Source organism: Microcaecilia unicolor, chromosome 1, assembly GCF_901765095.1.
Source record: "Microcaecilia unicolor chromosome 1, aMicUni1.1, whole genome shotgun sequence".
Lineage (NCBI taxonomy): Eukaryota > Metazoa > Chordata > Amphibia > Gymnophiona > Siphonopidae > Microcaecilia > Microcaecilia unicolor.
This window is the reverse complement of record NC_044031.1, coordinates 25,331,644-25,353,699: the sequence shown is the minus strand read 5'-3', so window position 1 is coordinate 25,353,699 and position 22,056 is coordinate 25,331,644. Positions and strand designations below refer to the sequence as shown.

At 43.3% G+C, this 22,056-nt stretch overlaps 1 protein-coding gene across 1 annotated transcript in view; it reads left to right on the top strand.

The window, feature by feature from the left end:
• The window catches only part of LOC115461585 (zinc finger protein 12-like), a 64,665-nt gene that overhangs the window by 15,778 nt on the left and 26,831 nt on the right, over positions 1-22,056 (top strand). Inside the window, exons 3-7 of the mRNA XM_030191555.1 lie at positions 493-606; positions 2,329-3,084; positions 10,925-11,014; positions 11,115-11,203; positions 12,089-12,208. Coding sequence (XP_030047415.1) covers positions 493-606; positions 2,329-3,084; positions 10,925-11,014; positions 11,115-11,203; positions 12,089-12,208 — 1,169 coding nt within the window. The remainder of the gene's footprint in view (positions 1-492; positions 607-2,328; positions 3,085-10,924; positions 11,015-11,114; positions 11,204-12,088; positions 12,209-22,056) is intronic.

Here is a 22,056-nt window from a genome sequence, read left to right as displayed (position 1 = left end):
CTGGGGGGGGGGGGGGGGTGCGCAGCAGCCATCCACCCCTGGTGGCAGCTGACCTAGGATCGCCACTGCCCTCTCCCTTTCATTTGCTTTCTAGGATATAATGAGTCATGTGATAATATATTTATAGTAGAAGCCAGACCAAGTAGGTTTGATTAATAGCAGATGGTGTGACATCACAAAGCTGAAGCCAAGGAGGTTTTCATTCTCCTAGTGCAGCTGCTGCCATCTTGGTACACTCAAACCAATGTAATTGATAGGGTGACAAGCTCCGTCTATTGGCTTCAGCCCAGATAACGAGCAAAGCATGCTCCTGCCGTCTCCTGTTCATCAAACCTCCTTGAGCCAGACTGAACAGATGTAGAGAGGGTTTACACTACTACTTGAAAGTGCAAATATCTTTATGCTGGAAATGTTTCTAATCCCTGAATTTGGGGGAATGATGCCCAGAGTGATTTTGAGAAACGTAATGCAATGTTCATATCCCTGGACCAGGCTGCCCTGCTGTCACTCCTGAGATTATATCCCACATTGAACAAGGGGAAGAACCATGTATCAGGAATGAGCCGGGATCAGAGGAAAGAGAAACTGGAAAAAGCAGCTGCTCAGGTGAGTCCAGTAAGAGGAGGGTGTCACGAAACACCTAGCCACCCACCTGGGGCTACCCCGCGGCCACTTAGAGGGTCTGTTCCCAGCACAGCTGAAGTCCGCCTGCACCTACCACTTTTGCTCTACACTAGCACCCTCCTGCCACCGACCGAGTCCCAACCGCCTCTGGGCAAGTCTCCCGCTCTAGGACTCAAATTATCCCCAGTGATTCCTAGGTTACTGGGGCCACACTTCTAGTGGTCCCACAGTTCCTAGAAAGCACTCGCAGGCCCAACACACAAACCACCAGGATTCTTAGTCCAGACAAGCAGAGGCAATAAACTAAAAAAAGGTTTATTGTCATAAAAATATTGAACAGTGAACCATAAAACAGATGGAACAAGAACAGCACATAACAACAGGTAACCGAATATGGATCAATTATAACACTATCTAACTAGTACCTGGGGAGATCAGGAAGGACATATAGCTGCTCACATGGTATCAACTATAACTTTTCACAGTGCCTCAGCAAAGAGATCCTTCTCTCTTTTCTCCCTGGTTAAAACTGGAGAAAAAGCCAGTACATTATAGCTGAGATTTTGAGCTCTTGGGCCAATCAGAGTTCAGAACAACAAATTAACAAAAGAAGGAACAGTCAGTTCTCTGTAATATCTTTAAACATAAACATGCACCACCTGCTGGCCAAACTAGAGAAATACACTTCAAGAAATAATACTAGAAGCTTAAAAGCCACTGTTTGTTTGTTTTTTTTTTTTGTCACAGAGGGACCGGAATAAAAGCACAGAGACTCCTTCACAAGCTCCTCCGGGTATCTTTCCTCACACACTGGGGTTCTGGTACAGGCACCAGTCATATTCCCAATCTGACACCTAAATACCTGAGATAATCAGGGAGTTATAATATGATCAGTTATGATTCACAGAGTCTGGTCTGCTCAATATAGAGCTCCAGATGTTACACTTTCTCTCAGTAAGGGAACAGGAAGTGCTTTAGCAGCTTCTCCTGATTATTGTCCTATGCTCAGAGCAGGGGCGTATCTTAGGTTTGGCGGTAGGGGGGGGCAGAGGCTAGAGTGAGGGGGCACATTATAGCCCCCCCCCCCCACCGCCGTCAACCCCCCCCCCCCCCCCCCCACCGCCGTTAACACTCCCTCCCTCCCCCGCCTACTGCCGTCACCTACCCCGAGGTCCGCTTCCTCCGGCTTTTTAAAATATTGCTTCAGCTGGCGGGGGACCCCAACCCCCCGCCAGCCCAGCAGCGATCTTTAACTTTTTCATCCTGTGAAAGCTGCATGCATCTTTAGATCCAGTTGGATGGAGTCTGACGTCGCAGCACGTTTATCTAAAGATGCATGCAGCTTTCACAGGATGAAAAAGTTAAAGATCGCAGCTGGGCTGGCGGGGGGTTGGGGTCCCTCGCCAGCTGAAGCAATATTTAAAAAAGCCGGAGGAAGCGGACCTCGGGGTAGGTGACGGCGGTAGGCGAGGGAGGGAGGGTTAACGGCGGTAGGGGGGTCCAGGGCAAAATCTGCGGGGGCCCAGGCCCCTGTGGCCCCACGCAGATACGCCCCTGGCTCAGAGGGTCTGTGCTGGAAGATTCTTTCTGCTATTGCCCCAAAATCTTAGTCCCTGCTGAGCCCCCCCCCTTTTTTTTCTCTAGAGTGCCTTATTCAGGCTTTCCAGTTACCATAGTAATAGCCAGTGTTTTCTTTTAATTTAGACAATGAAGATTTCAGGACCAGGATTACAGACACACATCACTGGGAACTCAGTGACAATCCATCAAGGAACAAGATGTTATCAGAAAGCCATGGAGAGGATCCTTCGTCAGGTTCAGGCTGTGGCAAAAACCAATACACCTCGGAAAAGATCCAAATAAATTCAACAGGAGTCTCGGCTGTGAATTCTCTGTGCCATCAAACCATCGTTATTATTACACGCACAGGAGAAGAGGAGAGAAAACAAACAGAGGAAAGATGCTTATGTGATAAATGTGGGATATTCTTCCTGGATCCTGTAACTCTGAACGCACACCAGAGATCTCACGTTGAAGGAAGTTCTGTTTGGCACAGTACAAATGGGAAGACGAGTGCGGGCAATGAATTTCAGAGTCTGAGGCTCATTCCCATCACGACAGGTGTAAAGCAAATCCATTTGGAGATGCCACCCCAAGAGAGACCATATTTATGTGCGGACTGTGGTAAAATCTTCACTCAGGAGGAAGAAGTAAAAGAAGAGAATAGTTGTAAAGGAAAGAGACCATATGCGTGTTCTGAATGTAGACAAGGTTTCAGTAGGAGAGGAGAGGAAACACTATTTCAGGAAACGAATGAAAAGGAGAGGTTGTTTAAAAGTACACAGCGTGGGACAAGCTTTAGAAATAAAGTAAATATTAAAAAACATCACAACACTCTCTCAGGAGAGCAAGAATTTTTAAGCTTTATCCGGAATCCAACCCACCGGAAATGCCGCATTGGTAAGTGACCCTTTCTGTGTTAGTGTGACAAAAGCTTTGTTATAAAACATGAAACAGTACACTGAGAAATGTTTGTATGGTTAAATCTGTTTTTTATTGCAATTAAGAAAGTACAAGCATAAACAATACAATCCACAGTGACAAGAAATAGGGTTTCAATCAGTGGCGTAGCCAGACTGCCAATTTTGGGTGGGCCTGAACCCAAAGTGGGTGGGCACAAAATTTTTTCTCTACCCCCCTCCCCCAGCAAAATTTAGTCACACTAATCAGATGCATTTGTCACACAGGGTAAAGTGCTGCTTTTCAGTGAATCAGATTTCAGACAATTTATTTAATAGCCTAATCCTTTTCAGTGAGCTTTCAGAGGCCAAAAGCTCCTGCCTCAGGTCAGTATAATGCTGTTACGGTATCCTCTCCTGACCTAAGGAAGGAAGTATTGGTCTCTGAAACTTTATTTATTTATTTTGGTGCATTTGTACCCCACACTTTCCCACATAAGCAGGCGCAATGTGGCTTACATAAATCAAGAGTATACAATTCAATATAGAGATGGCACAGAAACAGAATGTGACAGGAGGGGAAGGTACACGGGATGACATGGACAAAGGACAGGGGTGAAGAGCCAACAAGTGGTAGAGGTTAAACAGGGGAATAAGCCTTGGCGAATAAGAAGGTCTTCAAGGGCTTCTTGAACTGCAATAAATACCAATAATTTATGTTAACGAGCACCAACTGGCACTATTCTGTGAACTGAGCACCTAACTTCTCTCATGCACTGACGTGGGTGGGGCAATGGGCATGTCAGGGGCATTGCAACTATACTTAAACAGATGCATTTACACGCCTATTTACTCTCTTATTACTACCTCATGTATACTATAATGAGCACCAAAGCCATTACATGGGGTTTAAACTTTAGGTGACGGCAAACTTGCTGCTAAGAATGGCATGAAGAAGCCACACCTATGAAGGAATTCTGTAAATAGTGCTAAAAGTTTGACATTAAAAAAAAAAAAAGAAAACCCAGGACGCTAAGCCAATACTTTGTAACGGCAAAGTTCAGTGCCAAATCTGCTCTAGTATACTAGCTTAAGCCACAGCCACATGCCAGACTTTAGGCGTGATCACTTTCACCACCTCTATTGCTGGTGCCTAAAATCAGTGGTTTATTATTTATTTATAGCCCACATTATTCCAATAGATCAGGTTCAATGTAGCTAACAGCTTTATTGTGTAATTAACAGTACAAAAATTGATGCAGGATAGGGGCAGTTTACTTCCAGGTTGCAATATGCGGTGTTTTGAGACCTGGAAAGAGAAGGAAATTGTATGTTTAGCAGATTCACTGCATCAAGATCTTTTGGGCCAATACGGGATCCAGATTAAGGCTTTTATTCATAAGTGTTGCCATACTGGGACAGACAGAAGGTCCATCAAAACCAGCATTATGTTTCCAACAGTGGCTAATCCAGGTTATAAGTACCTGGCAAGTACAATACATTTTATGCTGCTGATCCTAGATATAAGGGAAAGGGAATATACCGCCTTTCTGTGGTTTTTCCAACTACATTCAAAGTGGTTTACATATTATATACAGGTACTTATTTGTACCTGGGACAATGGAGGGTTAAGTGACTTGCCCAGAGTCACAAGGAGCTGCAGTGGGAATTGAACCCAGTTCCCCAGGATCAAAGTCTGCTGCACTAACCACTAGGCTATTCCTCCACTCCACTTTTCCAAGTCCATCTGAATAATGGCATATGGACATTTCTTTTAGAAAGATATCCAAAACCTATTTTAAACCACGCTAACTGCTTTTACTACATTCTGTGGCAACAAATTCCAGAGTTTAATTACACGTGGAGTGAAGAAATATTTTCTCTGATTTGTTTTAAATGTATTATTTTGTAGGTCCATTGCGTGCCCCCTAGTCCTAGTATTAACACAGGTACCATATTACTTTATCCTAAATTAAAAATAAAATTATTTTCTTTACCTTTGTCGTATGGCCATTTACTTTTTCTCATTGTGTTGCTCCCAGTCTCTAGATTCTGCTTTCCTTCGTTTTCGCTTAACTCTTCTGCCAGGTTTTCCTGGCCATTTGTCATTTTTCTCTCCTTTTTCTTTGCTTTCTTCAATATTTTTCTGCCTCTCTCTCTCTGTCCTGATTTAATTCATTCTTACTATCCATTCTTTAATTTCCTTCATCTACTTATGGCTTTTCATCTTTTTCTCACCCTTGTTCTCCCCATGCCCCTTCCTCTTATTCTCCAGTCTTTCACTACTCCCCTTTTCCATCCAGCAGCTCTCCCCTTTCTCTTCCCATCCTTTCAGTGTCTCCCCTCTCTCTCCCCATCCTTCCAGTTGTCTCCCCTCTTTCTTTCTGCATCCTTCCATCGTGTCACCTCTTTCTCCCTACCCTTCCATCCAGCATCTTCCCTCTTTCTCTCCCCATCCTTCCACCCATCTACCCTCTCTCCTGATCCTTCCATCTAATGTCTCTCTCTCCCTCCTTCTAACCAGTGTCTATCTCTCTACCCTTTTCTGTTCAGTGTCCCTTCTCTCTCCACATCCTTCCAGTCTCTCCCCTTTCTCTCTGCATCCTTTCATCCATCTCCCCTCTTTCTCTCCCCATCCTTTCATCCAGTGTCTCTCTCCCCATCCATCCGTCTGTTTTCCCTCTTTCTCTCCTATCCTTCCATCTTGTAAACGGGCCCGCTGCTCCAGTATGGGGGAGGAAGCTGCCTCCCCTGAATAGCCAGAACTTCACAAAACTGCCACCAGGAAATACTTCAAAAACATTCCTTTATTTTCCAGATTCATAAACAAAACTTCCCTCCAGAGTAGAGACTTGCTTCTCAGGCAGGGCTGTTCTGCCTGGCTTAGTACATCAACCAATTACATAAAGACTTTGCTCCCTTTCCGGAGGGGAATGGAATAGTCCTTTGGAAATCCCTGCTTTTTTGGTCCCAGTCAGTAGCAAACAAATAGTACTTGTCCCACAAGCAGGATTTCCCCTCAAGACAATGTTAATCACCAAGCAGCCCTTACTTTCAGGAGGTTCAATACTTTTGGGACTTCCTTCCACCCAAGGTATTTCAGCCTGCTTCAGTTCTTTAGGGACCTGTCTTGCCCAAGGATTTTCAGCCTGCACTTCTCCTCTCCTCCTGAACTGAACCCCTCTTCCTACCAGGCAGCCCTCCTTCATAAACCAGCCTTCCAACTTCAGAGGTTCTCACAATAATCAGGTTTCAAAACAGGGTAGTAATTCCCCCACCACTCAGGGTTTCCCCAAAAGAAAACCAGGCTTCTCTACTTAAGCAGGGTTTAAACCAAAATAAATTCCCCAAACCATGTAGGTTTCCAAACCTTCAGGAGATGCCTTCCTCAACTCTCAAGCTCCCATTCCGTTCTGCTTTCTTCCCCTGCTCAGGCTGATTAATTCCCTCTTCCATCCAATCCTCCTCCTGCTTCTCAGCCCACCCCTCCCTATTACAGGTGGGCAGCATGATATACAGATTGCTGGTCCCGGGAACTGGCTCCTTCATTCACCCTCCCTCTTGTGGTCAGGTATATGGCCAGCTTGCCTATCCCCTGGGATCTCACTGCTAGGACTGGAAATGCATTCTGGGATATGTAGTTCATGGTTCTGCTGCTTCACTCTATACATCGGGGATGTAGCCTTGTCACAATCTGTTTTCCCTCTTTCTCTCCCATCCTTCCATCTGTTTTCTCTCTCCCGATTCAGGCCCGCCAGCCCCAGCTCCCATTACCGGCCACTGCTGCTTTTCCTGTTGAGCAGCAGGGCCGGCGCTATAAAAAGAAGAAGCGCTCAGCTGACTGAGCTGAGCGCTAACGACAAAAAATGTTGAAAATAAAAAGCGTGGCACCGCAGGCAGCCTTGAAGCATTGGCTGCTGGCTCTGCAGGCTCCTCCCATCTCTTACGTCACTGCCCCTGGCTGGCAATGGGAGCTGGGGCTGGCGCGGGCCTGGAGGAAAAGTGGGCGGGCAGTGTGTGTGCGCTTGGGTGGGCGGGCCAGAGCTGAAATTGGGTGGGCCTGGGCCCACCCAGGCCCGCCCGTAGCTACGCCCCTGGTTTCAATAAATACATAATTAAACATATCAATTTGCTCCTCCTTTCCCTCCTCCCCTAGAACTAATTAGGTATAAGATAAGACTTTGTAAGAGGCCTTAACTTTTTTTTTCCCACCTACGTATGTAGCAAGTCGCCCCCCTTTCCCAAGAAAATTTTTTTGGTTGTTTTTTTTTGTGATGAAATTATCAGCAACAAGGAAATCCCTGAAAAAATATTGACTGTATAGAGAGACTCATGTACTGAGTGTGGTAAATAGTTCAGCTACAAAAGAAGCTTCACAAGACGCACAAAATTCTACACTGCTGTGCAGTTCTAAATACCACACCAGAAACCACAATGCAAGCACATTAGAGGGATTGAGATCATACTAGGACTTAAAATTCTTAACTGTTTAGAATAGTAAATTATTTATATTCCAATTAATTAGGGATTCTTTTGAAGGTACTGGTGTTTTCATGCCACAGATACTATTGCTGTGTATCTCTTCCAGTGAAATCAAATACATAGGTTTGTGTCACTTAGGACTGAGGAGTGGCCTAGTGGTTAGAGTGGTGGACTTTGGTCCTGGGGAACTGGGTTCGATTCCCACTTCAGGCACAAGCAGCTCCTTGTGACTCTGGGCAAGTCACTTAACCCTCCATTGCCCCATGTAAACCGCATTGAGCCTGCCATGAGTGGGAAAGCGCAGGGTACAAATGTAACAAAAATAAAATAGATATTATTGGAGGTTCTACATGGAATGTTGCTACTATTGGAGATTCTACATGGAATGTTGCTACTATTGGAGATTCTGCATGGAATGTTGCTATTCCACTAGCAACATTCCATGTAGAAGGCTGCGCAGGCTTCTGTTTCTGTGAGTCTGACGTCCTGCACTTACGTACGTACGTGAAGGACGTCAGATTCACAGAAGCAGAAGCCTGCGCGGCCACATTGGTGATCTGCAAGGGCCGACTTCTAAATGGAATGTTGCTACTATTGGAGATTCTACATGGAACGTTGCTAGTGGAGGAGTAGCCCGGTGGTTAGTGCAGTGGACTTTGATCCTGGGGAACTGAGTTCAATTCCCACTGTAGCTCCTTGTGACTCTGGGCAAGTCACTTAACCCTCCATTGCCCCAGGTGCAAATAAGTGCCTGTATATAATATGTAAGCCGCATTGAACCTGCTATGAGTGGGAAAGCGCGGGGTACAAATGTAATAAATAAATAAATCAAAGGCACAAAAACTGAGGGTGGGGGTGGAGACTTACTAGGGGAAGTGGAATTTTTCCAGTGTTTATCCAGTAAACATAAGAATAGCCATACTGGGTCAGACCAGTGGTCCATCTCGCCCGGTATCCTGCTTCCAACAGTGGCCAATCCAGGTCACAAGTATCTGGCAGAAACCCAAACGCACCATTCCATGCTACCAATCCCCCATGTTCATCTCAATAACAGGAACTTGTCCAAACCATTTTTAAACCCAGATACTCTAACCCCTGTTGCCAAATCCTCCAGCAGCAAGTTCCAGAGCTTTGCTCTTTGAGTGAAAAAATATTTCCTTTTATTTGTTTTAAAAGTATTTCCATGTAATTTCATTGAATGTCTCCTAGTCTTTGTACTTCTTGGAAGAGTGAAAAACCGATTCACTTCTACTTGTTCTACACCACTCAGGATTTTGTAGACTTCAGTCATATTCCCTCTTAGAAGAGCCCTAACCTAAATTGGCTTTCCTCATGGGAAAGTTCCATCCCCTTTATCATTTTGGTTGATCTTCTTTGAACCTTTTCTAATTCTGCTATATCTTTTTTTTGAGATATGGCAACCGGAATTCAACGTAATACTCGAGATGAGGTTGCACCATACAGCAGTACAGAGGCATTATAATATTCTTGGTCTTATTTTGCACCCCTTTCCTAATAATTCCTAGCATCCTGTTTGCTTTTTTGGCCACTGAGAGTGACAGTGTGTTTTACAGACAGTGTAAGAGAGAGATACACAGAGTGATTGAGTGTGTGTGAGTGACAAAGTGATTAACTGTTTGTCTTCCCTTCCGTTCTGTGCACTTGCCTCCACTGATGTTCGTACCTCCCTGTATATGATTGTTTGTTAGAGATTCAATCCACTCCACTTCCCTCCTCCAAGTTCCGTTCTGTCTGATTGGTTCTTCGTTGACAGTGAGAGCCAATGAAACGCTGAACTACAGACTTACGAACCCTACACTGCCACAGTGCCACGGAGTCAGCTTCAGAATGTTGGAGGTGCTTTTTATTATATAGGATTGTCGTTATCATCTACATTTAATTCATCACTTGCATCTTTATCTTACCGTCATGCTGTCCAAGTACAAAAAAGGCACTATTTGAATATCTTTGAGAACTGATGCAAGAACGTCAGATGTGTGGAAACCCTTCAGTCTTTAGGCCAGACACGCAAACTTCATCCCTAAAGACAATCCAGTGGCCAGTTACCCCAATGTAAAATTTCCCATGGGATGACGAGCAGTCTGTTGTGGTAGATACATATGTCTGTTCGCCAAGAATTGCTACCAGCTTCAGCTCCGGTTTAAAAGGACCCAACTCGTCACCGTTCTGTTGGCTGGAGACCAGTCAAGAACCAGTTCAACAAACGCAGGTTATTGGTTATATTCACTGAACTGCAAAATTTAACATGAGATGATCCACTGTTTGTGTGACAAGGGTTTGCGATAGAGCAAAACTGAGAACAGGATTTTGCTATCATTTAGTTTACTTGAAGAATCGTCATTTACGTTTCCCTTCCGCTTTTACTTTTAACTACAAGCACCAGATGTAACTACGTAAAAGAGGTTAAAAACTGGCAAAATTATTACTGAAGTAAAAGTAACAAATGTTATCCTGTACAAGTAAGAAAACTTTTATTTAAGTACGGTAACTAGTTAACGTTTACTTAGTTACTATACAACACTGGTTCAATGTCAGAGAACAGAATTCCAGACTCCCTTATGTTTTGTTTATTTTATTTCGTCTTGAAATTGGAATTCCAGATTTGTGCCCTAAAAATAAAAAATTTACACAGTTCTATGTTGCTGTTTTTAATGACAAAGGGGTCAATATTCAACGCCGGTTAACAGAGTAAGAGAGCCTCTTGCCGAGTGAATTGGCACCGAGTGGGTCTTGAGGGAATATTCAGAAGCAGCCTACCCGGATAGTGCCACTAAATGTCCTGTCTAACCACTAAAGCCAAAACCGACTGTTACGTGGGCAGCCTGGGGGCGCTGTCGATGAACCAGATAAGTGTCTATATTCAGCTCTTAATCGGGTAAGTTAACCATCCAAATAGGACCAAATAAATAGCAGTGTGCTATCTTTGACCTGTTTAACTTAACCGTTTAAGGGCTGAATATTGGTACTTATCCGGTTAAGTAACATAGTAGATGACAGCAGATAAAGACCTGTACGGTCCATCCAACCTGCCCAACAAGATAAACACGCTACACATGGTATGTGATACTTCGTATGTATACTGGACCTTGATTTGTACTTGCCATTTTTAGGCCAGTAATCATTGCCAGCCATCTGCACATACCTGGACAATTAACGCTGGTAACTGGACATGGACCAGCATTGATTATCCATGCATAATTCCAGAGGTGGCGGTAGGCATTAAAAACACACCGACCATCGCTGGCTGAACAGTACCAGCAAGTAAGCAGAGGAAGCCATGTTGGGAGGCCCATAAATAGTATAAGAACTCATCAATCAGTGTCTGTTAATTCTGGCAGGTGGTAGAAGAAATCACAATGATCAACTATTAGAGACTCCTAAGCACTGCAAAGATCTTTACCTTCCAAGGTCAACGGGTAAAGTGTTATGTATGTGATTTTTTTTAGCAAATTTTCGTTGTTCTGTAAGGGGTATCTGTGGCAGGGCTAAGGGGCTGTAATGCTCTCTTTTTTTTTTTTTTCTCCATAGGCAGCAATATCTGGCCGTCCCAGGGTCAGGGTCTCTTTAACAAGGCTTTCTCCATTTACACGAAGGATTTCTACAAGATGCTGAAGATGGTGAGAGAGCAGAGACCACCTTCCAAGCAGATAATGTAGTGGCGAATTGTGCTGGCTGAGGAGGGGGATGGGGGGCATCTCTCCCTGGACTTTTCTAGGGCATGATGTTGACTGTGGGTGAGAGGGTGCTCATAGCTCCTGCATTGCTCACTTCTCTTAGCAGGAGATAATGATGTAGGGGCAGAAGGGAATGCACAATGCCCGCAGTCCCAGCCGAGGCACTGTGGCGAACTGAGCAAACACACTGCGAGGAAGCGCATATCCCAGCAGTTCCCAAACTGCGCTGCGGCACCCCGATGCGCCACAGCGAACTCTCAGGGGTGCCGCGGCACTCCGCTCCCTACTTTCCCCTTCTGCAGGTCCGGCATCTGCAGCTTCCTGCCTTTTCCCCCACTGCCATGCTTGCAGCTTACATTTTCGAGTCGTTTGCGATTCACAAAGCCACTGCGGGGACTTCCCTCTGCTGCGTCCGGCCCTCGCAACAGGAAGTTGCATCAGAGAGGGCCGAACACGGCAAACTGGGAAGGCCCCGGAGTGCCTGTGTGAATTGCAGACGGCCTGAAAATGTAAGCTGCAAGCACTGCAGCAACAGTAGGGGAAGGGGAAGGAAGCGACAGCAGTCCTGGACCTGCTGGAAGGAAGGTAGTGAGCGATGCTGGATTTAGGGAAGGCAGAGGTGTGCTGGTGTGAGGGGAGGGGTCTGCAGGGAAAGGAAGACCCATGTGGCTGGGGGGGGGGGGGCGAGACCCAGGTGACCGAGGGGGGGGGGCGGTACCGCAAACCAAAAAAGTTTGGGAACCCCTGGCATATCCCATCTTTTGCCGTTTGGGGCTTGAGCTGTGCATTTGTTAAGTTGCTGTTTAATTTCTTTGCCTCTGTTCCCAGGTAGAGAGTAAGCAGCTGCAGCAGTGTGTGGAATATTATCATTGCTTCAAGAATGAGCTGAAATTCCACAAGAGACACAAAGGCTGGTACAGAGAGAAGGGCCTTGTCGGCCAAGATAAGGCGAGTAATAGAGCGGCTGCTAGGTGTCACATTCTCAAAGCAGGAACTAGGTTTGTGAACCCTTGGACCACTGCCGAGGAGCGGCAGCGGCAGGCAAATCACCCAAGCAGAAAGCAGTGCTGAACACAACAGGCAGGAATCACAGAATATGACTAGAAGAGGCTTTAATAGTAGACAGTAAACATTATCCAGTAGCACAGCAAGGTCAAAGGGGCCGGCAGCAAACACGGGTAATCCATAAACTAACCAGAGTCTTTAGGCAGGCGGAAAGCAACGTCCAGGTCCAGGCCAAGGGTCAAAGGCACAGGAAGCAAGCAAAGTCAAAGTCCAGGAACAGGCAGGGTCCAACACAAAGGAAACTTTCAGAGGAACTCCAACAAACCACCAGGAACTCATGGATGACCTTTGATACCAAGGCAAGGCAAGCAAGGCTCACAGAAGCTAATAAGCCTCTCAGCAGCTGACCCACAGCTGCAGTAAATCACCAGCCAAGTAAGGGTGCTGTTCCAGAACAACCCAGCAGAGCAAGGCTGGCAACCTGGAAAATCCGGACCGGACTCACTGAAGTCTGGAACATGGAAGACAGCAGAAAACAGTCCATAGCAGCCACCAGTTCTGGCCACCAGAGGGCAAGGAGAGGACCCACATGGAAAGCGGGATGTTTGGAGGACATTTTCTTTCCATGTCTTGCCCTTCCTTAGTCATTTTGCTCTCTGCATTGGCCCTAGATGCGCTTCAGCTTGCAGACCCCAGACCCTCTGCTTAAAGAACCAACTGCATGTAGCATGTGCTTTTCTATCTTTCAGGATCTTTCCCTGTAAAGTGTGTGGCAAGTAAGCACAGCTGTGTCTCCTGTACCTCAGTCCATCCCAGGTTCAGGGGTATATGTTCAAAAAAAATCCGCAATCAAGCGGAGAACTCGAACGCCCCACGGGAAAACACAGAAATAGGTAAAAAGTGGGATGTTTGACCACGGAAATACAAATCCTGGAGACAATATCATAAAAACTTCTTTATTGAAAAAAAGACTCGACACAACTGTTGTGTTTCGGCCTACAGGCCTGCATCAGGAGTCTATAAAAACATAAATCAAATAAATCTTTCAAACAAATACATATACAGAATCAAATAATCAAATAAAACATTCAAATAAGTAATAAATATACAATAAGAGGTCAACATATAATAAAATACAACAATAAAAATAATGATAAAAAATAATCAATAATGATGAACGTAAAGTCTCTAAGTGACGTATACACAGATTATGCATATGTGGGATGTTATAATGTCACCAAAAAATTACACAAAATGGTCGTGTAAATAAATAAATAATTGTAAGAGGGACTAATTATAGGAAGGACTAAACATTCAAAACATGTAAAAATAGATCATACTATCTTAAAATACATGCATATATGAAGGACAATAGATAAAATATCCATGAGGTATTATATGGAAACCTATATATACTAAAGCATATCATAAAAGCAGCATCATACAAATACGCGCACAGCTTATGTTGAAACAAGGAAGACATACAGAAGTAAAACATGCTGTCTTCAAAATGCAAATATAAAAGACTTTGAATAAAAAAACAAGTAAAAATCATACAACCAACATCATATATACAGGAGAAAACGTAAGACCAACATCATATATAAACAAAAGAAGGAAAAGCAAATAAAATATGCATGAAAAGGGAACGTGGTATCAACTCTTGGGCGGACTCATTCAAGCTAAAACTCAACACAGAAAAAACTCAATGTCTAGTTCTCACCTCCCCTACAATAACCACACCCTACTGCACACTTCCTATCTCAGAAAATCTGAAAATCCTTGGAGTCACCATTGACCGAAACCTCACTCTCAACACCCACGCAAAGAACACGACGAAAAAAATGTTCCAATCGATGTGGAAACTCAAAAGAATAAAACCTTTCTTCCCAAGAAACATCTTCCGCACCCTAGTACAGTCACTAGTAATAAGCCACTTGGACTACTGTAACGCTCTACGCAGGCTGCAAAGAACAGACCATCAAGAAACTCCAGACAGCCCAGAACACCGCAGCCAGACTCATTTTTGGAACACCTAAATATGAAAGTGCGAAACCCCTCAGAGAGAAACTGCACTGGCTCCCACTCAAGGAACGAATTGAGTTCAAGATCTGCACGACTGTACACAAAATCATTCATGCAGATGCCCCACTCTATATGCTAAACCTAGTGGACCTACCACCCAGGAATGCCAAAAGATCGGCCCGCAAATTCCTCAACCTGAACTTCCCCAGCTGTAAAGGAATGAAATACAAACAGGCTTATGCTACTACCTTTGCGTACAAAAGCACACAGATATGGAACGCACTACCCATGGCCCTGAAAACCATAACCAATCTAACAAGCTTTCGCAAAGCCCTGAAAACACATCTCTTCAACAGAGCCTACAAAAGTCACCCTCAATGAAACAAATCATTCCTTAAACTACCCAAGTACACCTAAGACACCTCTGAGTCACACGACCTTACCTAACACCTTTCCATCTGAATTCCTCTTTCACCTCAGCTTATGATTGACTGTTTTTGTTCTTTCAAATCATGTAACGACGTTCTCATTTCCATACCCTGTAAGCCACATTGAGCCTGCAAAAAGGTGGGAAAATGTGGGGTACAAATACAATAAATAAATAAACTAGTGTATGCATGTGGTGGTGCCTATACCTGTGCGCACCATATACAGCCAATTGAGAAAAATATACTGTTGCCATGGCTATTTGAAAGACGTTGGACAAAAAAAGGAAAAAACCATGCAACATAAGAAAATATATAAAAATGTATATATGTGCCAAAAATATATATAAGAATATATATGAAAAATGTATATGGTAAACGAAAGAAAAATGAAAATAAAAAGGGGGTAGAGGGAAGGGAAGAAAAGGAAAAAGCTGAAAGAAGAAGTGGGATCACCAAAAAAAGGCGTGGTAAGGACGTAGAAGTTACATAAGTACATAAGTACATAAGTAGTGCCATACTGGGAAAGACCAAAGGTCCATCTAGCCCAGCATCCTGTCACCGACAGTGGCCAATCCAGGTCAAGGGCACCTGGCACGCTCCCCAAACGTAAAAACATTCCAGACAAGTTATACCTAAAAATGTGGAATTTTTCCAAGTCCATTTAATAGCGGTCTATGGACTTGTCCTTTAGGAATCTATCTAACCCCTTTTTAAACTCCGTCAAGCTAACCGCCCGTACCACGTTCTCCGGCAACGAATTCCAGAGTCTAATTACACGTTGGGTGAAGAAAAATTTTCTCCGATTCGTTTTAAATTTACCACACTGTAGCTTCAACTCATGCCCTCTAGTCCTAGTATTTTTGGATAGCGTGAACAGTCGCTTCACATCCACCCGATCCATTCCACTCATTATTTTATACACTTCTATCATATCTCCCCTCAGCCGTCTCTTCTCCAAGCTGAAAAGCCCTAGCCTTCTCAGCCTCTCTTCATAGGAAAGTCGTCCCATCCCCACTATCATTTTCGTCGCCCTTCGCTGTACCTTTTCCAATTCTACTATATCTTATGTGCCCAAATTGTACCTTACAGCTGTGATGGAGCAAGAAGCACATGAAGTGAATAGAAAGTTAAGAAAGCAAACTGCCTGCCTCCCGTGAATACCATAGAAAGTGAATCGGAGTTTGTACATAAAGTGTATGGTATACACATATTATGCCTTACAGTTTTGATGAAACAAGGATTGCGCGAATTATATTTAAAATGTATTTTAAATAGACGGAGCAACTACCCACCTCCCGCTATGACGTAGCGTATATGAATCTGTTGAAACAGAAAAGCAAAACACAACAAAATCCTTGTTAGAAGGGGTGGAACAGGACGCTAAATTAAGCGCAAAGGAAAAAAAAGAAATGGAAGGTGTAAAAATTGAAAAAACTAACCTGAAATGCCTGAAACACGATTTGGTCTGTGTGACGAACCAAACGTAAAGTGATTGGCTATATTACAAAAGTGGTCTGCAACAAAAAATATATATATAAAAAAGCAGCATAATGAAAAATAGAGGGGAAAGAAAGGAAACTCTTAAATACAGCGAAGCATGAGACCAAATGACTAACAAGGAAAACTATGAAATACCTGAAAAAGACCTTTCGTGGTAAGCTTGTCCGTAGCGGGTCACTAGGAGCGCAGCATGGAACGTGAAAAAAAGTTTCAAGACTGATTGTGTGTTTTAAAAAAGAAAAAATGGCTCCAAAAAGGAAATGACATCAAGGTCAAAGGGCAAGAACGAAAAAGTTCAAAAACAATGCTTGAAACCTACACAAATAATATATAAACATAAAAGGAACCTGAGTCTCTAAGCTCAAGAGAAACCTTATTGAAACACTAGATGAATAGGTGAAGTACTTCCTAGGTGAAATGTCAATCCTAGAACATAACATATAAGAGGATGATGGTGCATGTAGAGGGGAAAGAAAGACTACTGAGCAATGACGACCTTAGAAAATGAATACACAACAGTTGTGTCGAGGTCTTTTTTCAATAAAGAAGTTTTATGATATTGTCTCCAGGATTTGTATTTCCGTGGTCAAACATCCCACTTTTTACCTATCCTCAGTCCATCCCAACATCCTCCAGCCTTCTCAACTCTGTACACCACCTGTAGAGGCTGACCGAGTCTTCGGATACCAAAATCCTTTTCTGCACAGTTTTGGTTTTGCTGAGAAGGATTACAGCCATGGTTTCAGTTTTGGACGAAGCTGAAAATTATGGCTTTGCCCTGTTTGTCTTCCTCCCTCTCCTCTTGCCTTTTTCTCGCTGCACATGTGCGGATGCTCCCCTTAGGTCTATCTTATAGTCCTTCCCTGGCAGTCTAGGGATGTAGAGGTTACGGCAACTATTTAGAGAATAATGCTGACATGGGCAAGAACAACTGGGATCATAGGAGCCAACTTTTCAAAATGATTGGGGGTGCTGAAATTTATTATTTTTTTTTTACAGGTGGTGCATCCCCCCTCCCCCCACTCCATTCATATCCAGCCATTCCCCTACCCTCCCCTCTCATCCATGTCCAGCGATTTCTCCTCTCTCCCCTCCCCTCCAAGTCCAGTAACTCGCCCCAAACACCAGCCCCCCTCTCCTCTGAGTTCCAGACCCCCCCTCCTCCGAGTGCCAGTCCCAACCCCAGCCCGCCCTCTTCTCCACAACAGTCCTTTGTCCTCGCCTTCCTGCCGCCCAGAATTTAAAACTCATCTTACCTCAGTCCCAGCAGCAGTGAAAGGCGAGCAGGCTCAGCTTCAGCCTTCCCTTCTCTCTCAGCTCTGGTCCCGCCCTCGCGGAAACAGGAAATGAGGGCGGGACCAGAGCTGAGAGAGAAGAGAAGGCTGAAGCCGAGCCTGCTTGCCTTTCACTGCTGCTGGGACCGAGGTAAGTTGAGTTTCAAATTCTGGGCGGCAGGAAGGCGAGGATGGAGGACTACTGAGGGAGAAGAGGGGGGGCAGGTTGGGCTGGCCGGGGTTGGAACCGGAGCCGACGGCGGGTTAAAATATTGGGGGTGTTTGAGCACCCACAGAGTCGGCGCCTATGACTGGGATCACTCCTGCCCTGACTACACCACTGGATCACAAGGGATTGTAAGGTAGTCTGGGGAGCGGGGGAGCTAATCTTTGCTTTATTATTTTTATTTTGTGTGTGTAATGTGATTGCAAGTAATGCAATTATGATTTGCATAGTAGTTTATATGGTATATAGATGATCCAAATAAATGCTTTTGATACAAAGGTTTAGCGGGAATTTAAGCCTGTAAATTTAGGGTGATAAGTTCCTTAGGAATTAGCCTCTTGTGGAGATATATCGGCTGTCTCTCCAAATGTGTCACAAAGTCCAGCCATTATAAAAGCACTGTGGTTTTTAGTTTGTTTTCATTATCTGAGGTCCATGTGTGGGGACTAATTTTGCTTGGGAGTATAATATGGTCTTTATTTAAATAATTATATATTCTGAGTTGGATACTATTTGGGCGATTATAAGAATTTCCAGGCTCTGTGAGGTATGATGAAGATGTAGCGTTTCAATTAAACTTGTGGTGTGCAGAAGCTTCATTTCTTTGAAGGCGCGAATAAACATGTGGATAAAAGTGAGCTGGTTGAAGTAGTATATCTAGATTTTCAGAAAGCTTTTGACAAAGTTCCTCATGATGTTTGGTTGTGGATTTGGAAGTGGTTGTTGGACAGAAAAAAGAGGGTAGAGTTAAATGGCCATTTTTCTTAATGGAGAAGGGTGAATAGTGGAGTGCCACAGGGATCTATGCTGGGATCAGTGCTATTTAACTTATTTATAAATGATCTGAAAATCAGAATAAGTGAGGTGAATAAATTTGCAGATGATACAACTATTCAAAGTTAAAAAAAAAAACAAAAAAAAAACCCACATGCGGACTGTGAAAAGTTGCAGGAAGACCTTAGGAAATTGGAAGACTGGGCATCCAAATGGCAGATGAAATTTAATATGGATAAATGATAGATGATACACATTGGAAAGAATAATCCGAATCATGGTTACCTGATGCTAGGTTCTGCCTTGGGGGGTCAGCACTCAAGAAAAAAATCTAGGTGTCGTAGATAATACGCTGAAATCTTCTGCTCAGTGTGTGGCAGCGGCCAAAAATGCAAACAGGAATTATTAAGAAAGGGATGGTAAATAAGACAAAGAATATGCTTTCCAAAAATACTAGGAATAGGGGGCATGCAATGAAGCTAGAATGTAGTAAATTTAAAATGAATCGGAGAAAATGTTTCTTCACTCAACGTGTAATTAAACTCTGGAATTTGTTGCCAGAGAATGTGGTAAAGGTGGTTAGCTTAGCGGAGTTTAAAAAAAAAGGGTTTGTAAGGCTTCCTAAAGGAAAAGTCCATAGACCATTATTAAATGGACTTGGGGAAAATCCCCTATTTCTGGGATAAGCAGTAGAATGTTTTGTACTTTTCTGGGATCTTGCCAGGTATTTGTGACCTGGAGTGGCCACTGTTGGAAACAGGATGCTGGACTTGATGGACCTTTGGTGTTTCCCAGTATGGCAATACCTATATACTTATAATGCCTCTGTATCGCTCCATGGTGCGACTTCACCTTTAGTATTGCGTTCTGCTGCCGTATCTCAAAAAAGATAAAGCGGAATCAGAAAAGGTTCAAAGAAGAGTGACCAAAATGATAAAGGGGATGGAACTGTTCTTGTATGAGGAAAGGCTAAAGAGTTTAGGGCTCTTCAGCTTGGAAAAGAGATGGCTGAGGGGAGATATGATTGAGATCTACAAATTACTGATTGCTGTAGAATGAGTAGAAGTGAATAGATTTTTTTTTTTTTTACTCTCTTAAAAAAAGTACAAAGGCTAGGTGCACTCAAAGACGTTACAGGGAAATAATTTTAACACAAATAGGATGAAATATTTTTTTTCACTCAAAGAATAGTTAATCTCTGGAACTCATTGCCGGAGGATGTGGTAAGTGTATTTCAGTTTAAAAAAAGGTTTGGACAAGTTCCTGGAGGAAAAGTCCATAGTCATTTATTGAGATAGATATGGGGGAAGCCACTGCTTGTCCCACAATTGGTAGCATGGAATGGTGCAACTAATTGGGTTTCTTTCGGGTACTTGTGACCTGGATTGGCCACTGCTGGAAGCAGGATACTGGGCTAGATGGGAGCATTGGTCTGACCCAGTTTGGCTATTCTTATGTTCTAGATTCTATGAGAGAGGAATCTGCGGTAACTGTTTTCAAGCACAAGTACTGGTCAGCTTATATTGTTGGTAAAGAAATGATGTAATTTTTCAGAGCATATGTGCTTTTCTTATTCTGGATTGTGCAGCAGGCTAGCATAATGTCTGCAGTGTAGAGCAGTGCCTGGACTCCTTTACCTATTTTAAAAACAATCTCTATCATGCTTGTCCTTAATCAGTTTTATAACGAAATACAAAATGGGAAACATCTCAGTGCTACTTTCTCTTGTTACTTGTGCACACTTTAGGTAAGCATGAAAGTTGGTAATCGTGATTTTTTTTTTAATTTGTATTATTATTATTTTTTTACCTTTCTTAGAACTACAAACTAACCGACTTCCGCAAACGATTAAAGACTTATCTCTTTGAGAAAATTTATTGCAAGGATCAAAACACATGAAGTCCATACACACTAACAGAAATGCATCAATACACTTTCTTCTAAATTCTCTTACCCCGAATACTCCACCCACATATAAATTACTTTAAGGTTTTCGTGCTATTGTTCTATCGCCCTATCTTTTCCCCATTGTAACATTCCATAGTTTCTACGCTCTAAATGTTGTTTTGACTTGACTTTGTCTTCCCACAACTCCTCATAATGTAACCCATAATTGTACTGTAACACATTGTATTTCCATCATTCACAATGTATTGTAAGCCACACTGAGCCCGCAAATAGGTGGGAAAATGTGGGATACAAATGCAATAAAATAAATAAATAAATAAAGGATGATATTTCACTACATCCTCATTGACTTGGGAACCCTAACATACCAGCGTTGAGAAGTCTTTTGTTAAAATGGCTGTCCCAGTTGTCAGCCTGTGCTTGCAGTTCCTGGAACTGGAGGGTAATAATCTCCTGTGGGTTTAGCAGAAGGCTGCCAGCTCTGACAATCCCCAGTGGGCCTCTTTCTTTCCGTTCACAATGAAACTTTAGGTTTGGCTTTAGCCGAACCAGGCGATTATGTTTGGTAGCAGTTTCGGTTTTGGAACGAAACGGAAAAACAGCAGTGTCGGTCAGCCTCCACTCATCAGTGGAACATCAGTGAACCAACTCGTGAATAAAGCTGAGGCTTTCCCGTGACTGTAATCTTACTCCTACACGTCTGCATTTTTGTTTCCCTTGTTTTTTTATTCTTAAACTTCTTTTTGTTTCTTAAACACAAACCTGCCCTATTTCAAATCGCTTTTTTACTTTCCTCCTGGATTTCAAACTTGAACGCACTCCCAGATACCCTTGCAAACAAGTTCGGGTTCAATGTGGCTTACATCAAACAATTATAAAGGAAATTACAACTAAAAGGCTATATATAATGTATTAACATCGTAGCAGTGAAATATAACAATTGCTAGCAATGGTAAGGGATTTACTAAGTAAGAAAGCTCTCAATAATTTACAACATTTTAAGTAATCGGTGATTTTGGTAGGGAGTTCTGTTCTTAGTAGTTTTGATATGTGAAGCTTTCATCATGAATTGATTATAGAGACGGCTGAGGGGAGACATGATAGAGGTATATAAATACGAGTGGAGTGGAACAGGTGGATGTGAAGCATCTGTTCACACTTTCCAAAAATACTAGACTAGGGGCATGCGATTAAATTACAGTGTAGTAAATTTAAACAAATCGGAGAAAAATTTCTTCACCCAAAGTATAATTAAACTCTGGAATTCGTTGCCGGAGAAAGTGGTGAAGGTGGTTAGCTTAGCAGAGTTTAAAAGGGGTTGGACGGTTTCCTAAAGGACAAGTCCATAAACCGCTACTAAATGGACTTGGGAAACATCCACAATTCCAGGAATAATGTATAGAATGTTTGTACGTTTGGGAAGCTTGCCAGGTGCCCTTGGCCTGGATTGGCCGCTGTCGTGGACAAGATGCTGGGCTCGATGGACCCTTGGTCTTTTCCCAGTATGGCATTACTTATGTACTTATGTAACTGATGAATGAGCTCTGAACCAGCAATATTTGGGTGCTAACAACCAATTTATTGAAATTAAGTGGGGACTCAGAATTTGTGCGTGCATCTGGCTGCACACTATTTTGTAAGGCAGAGTGCCTAACC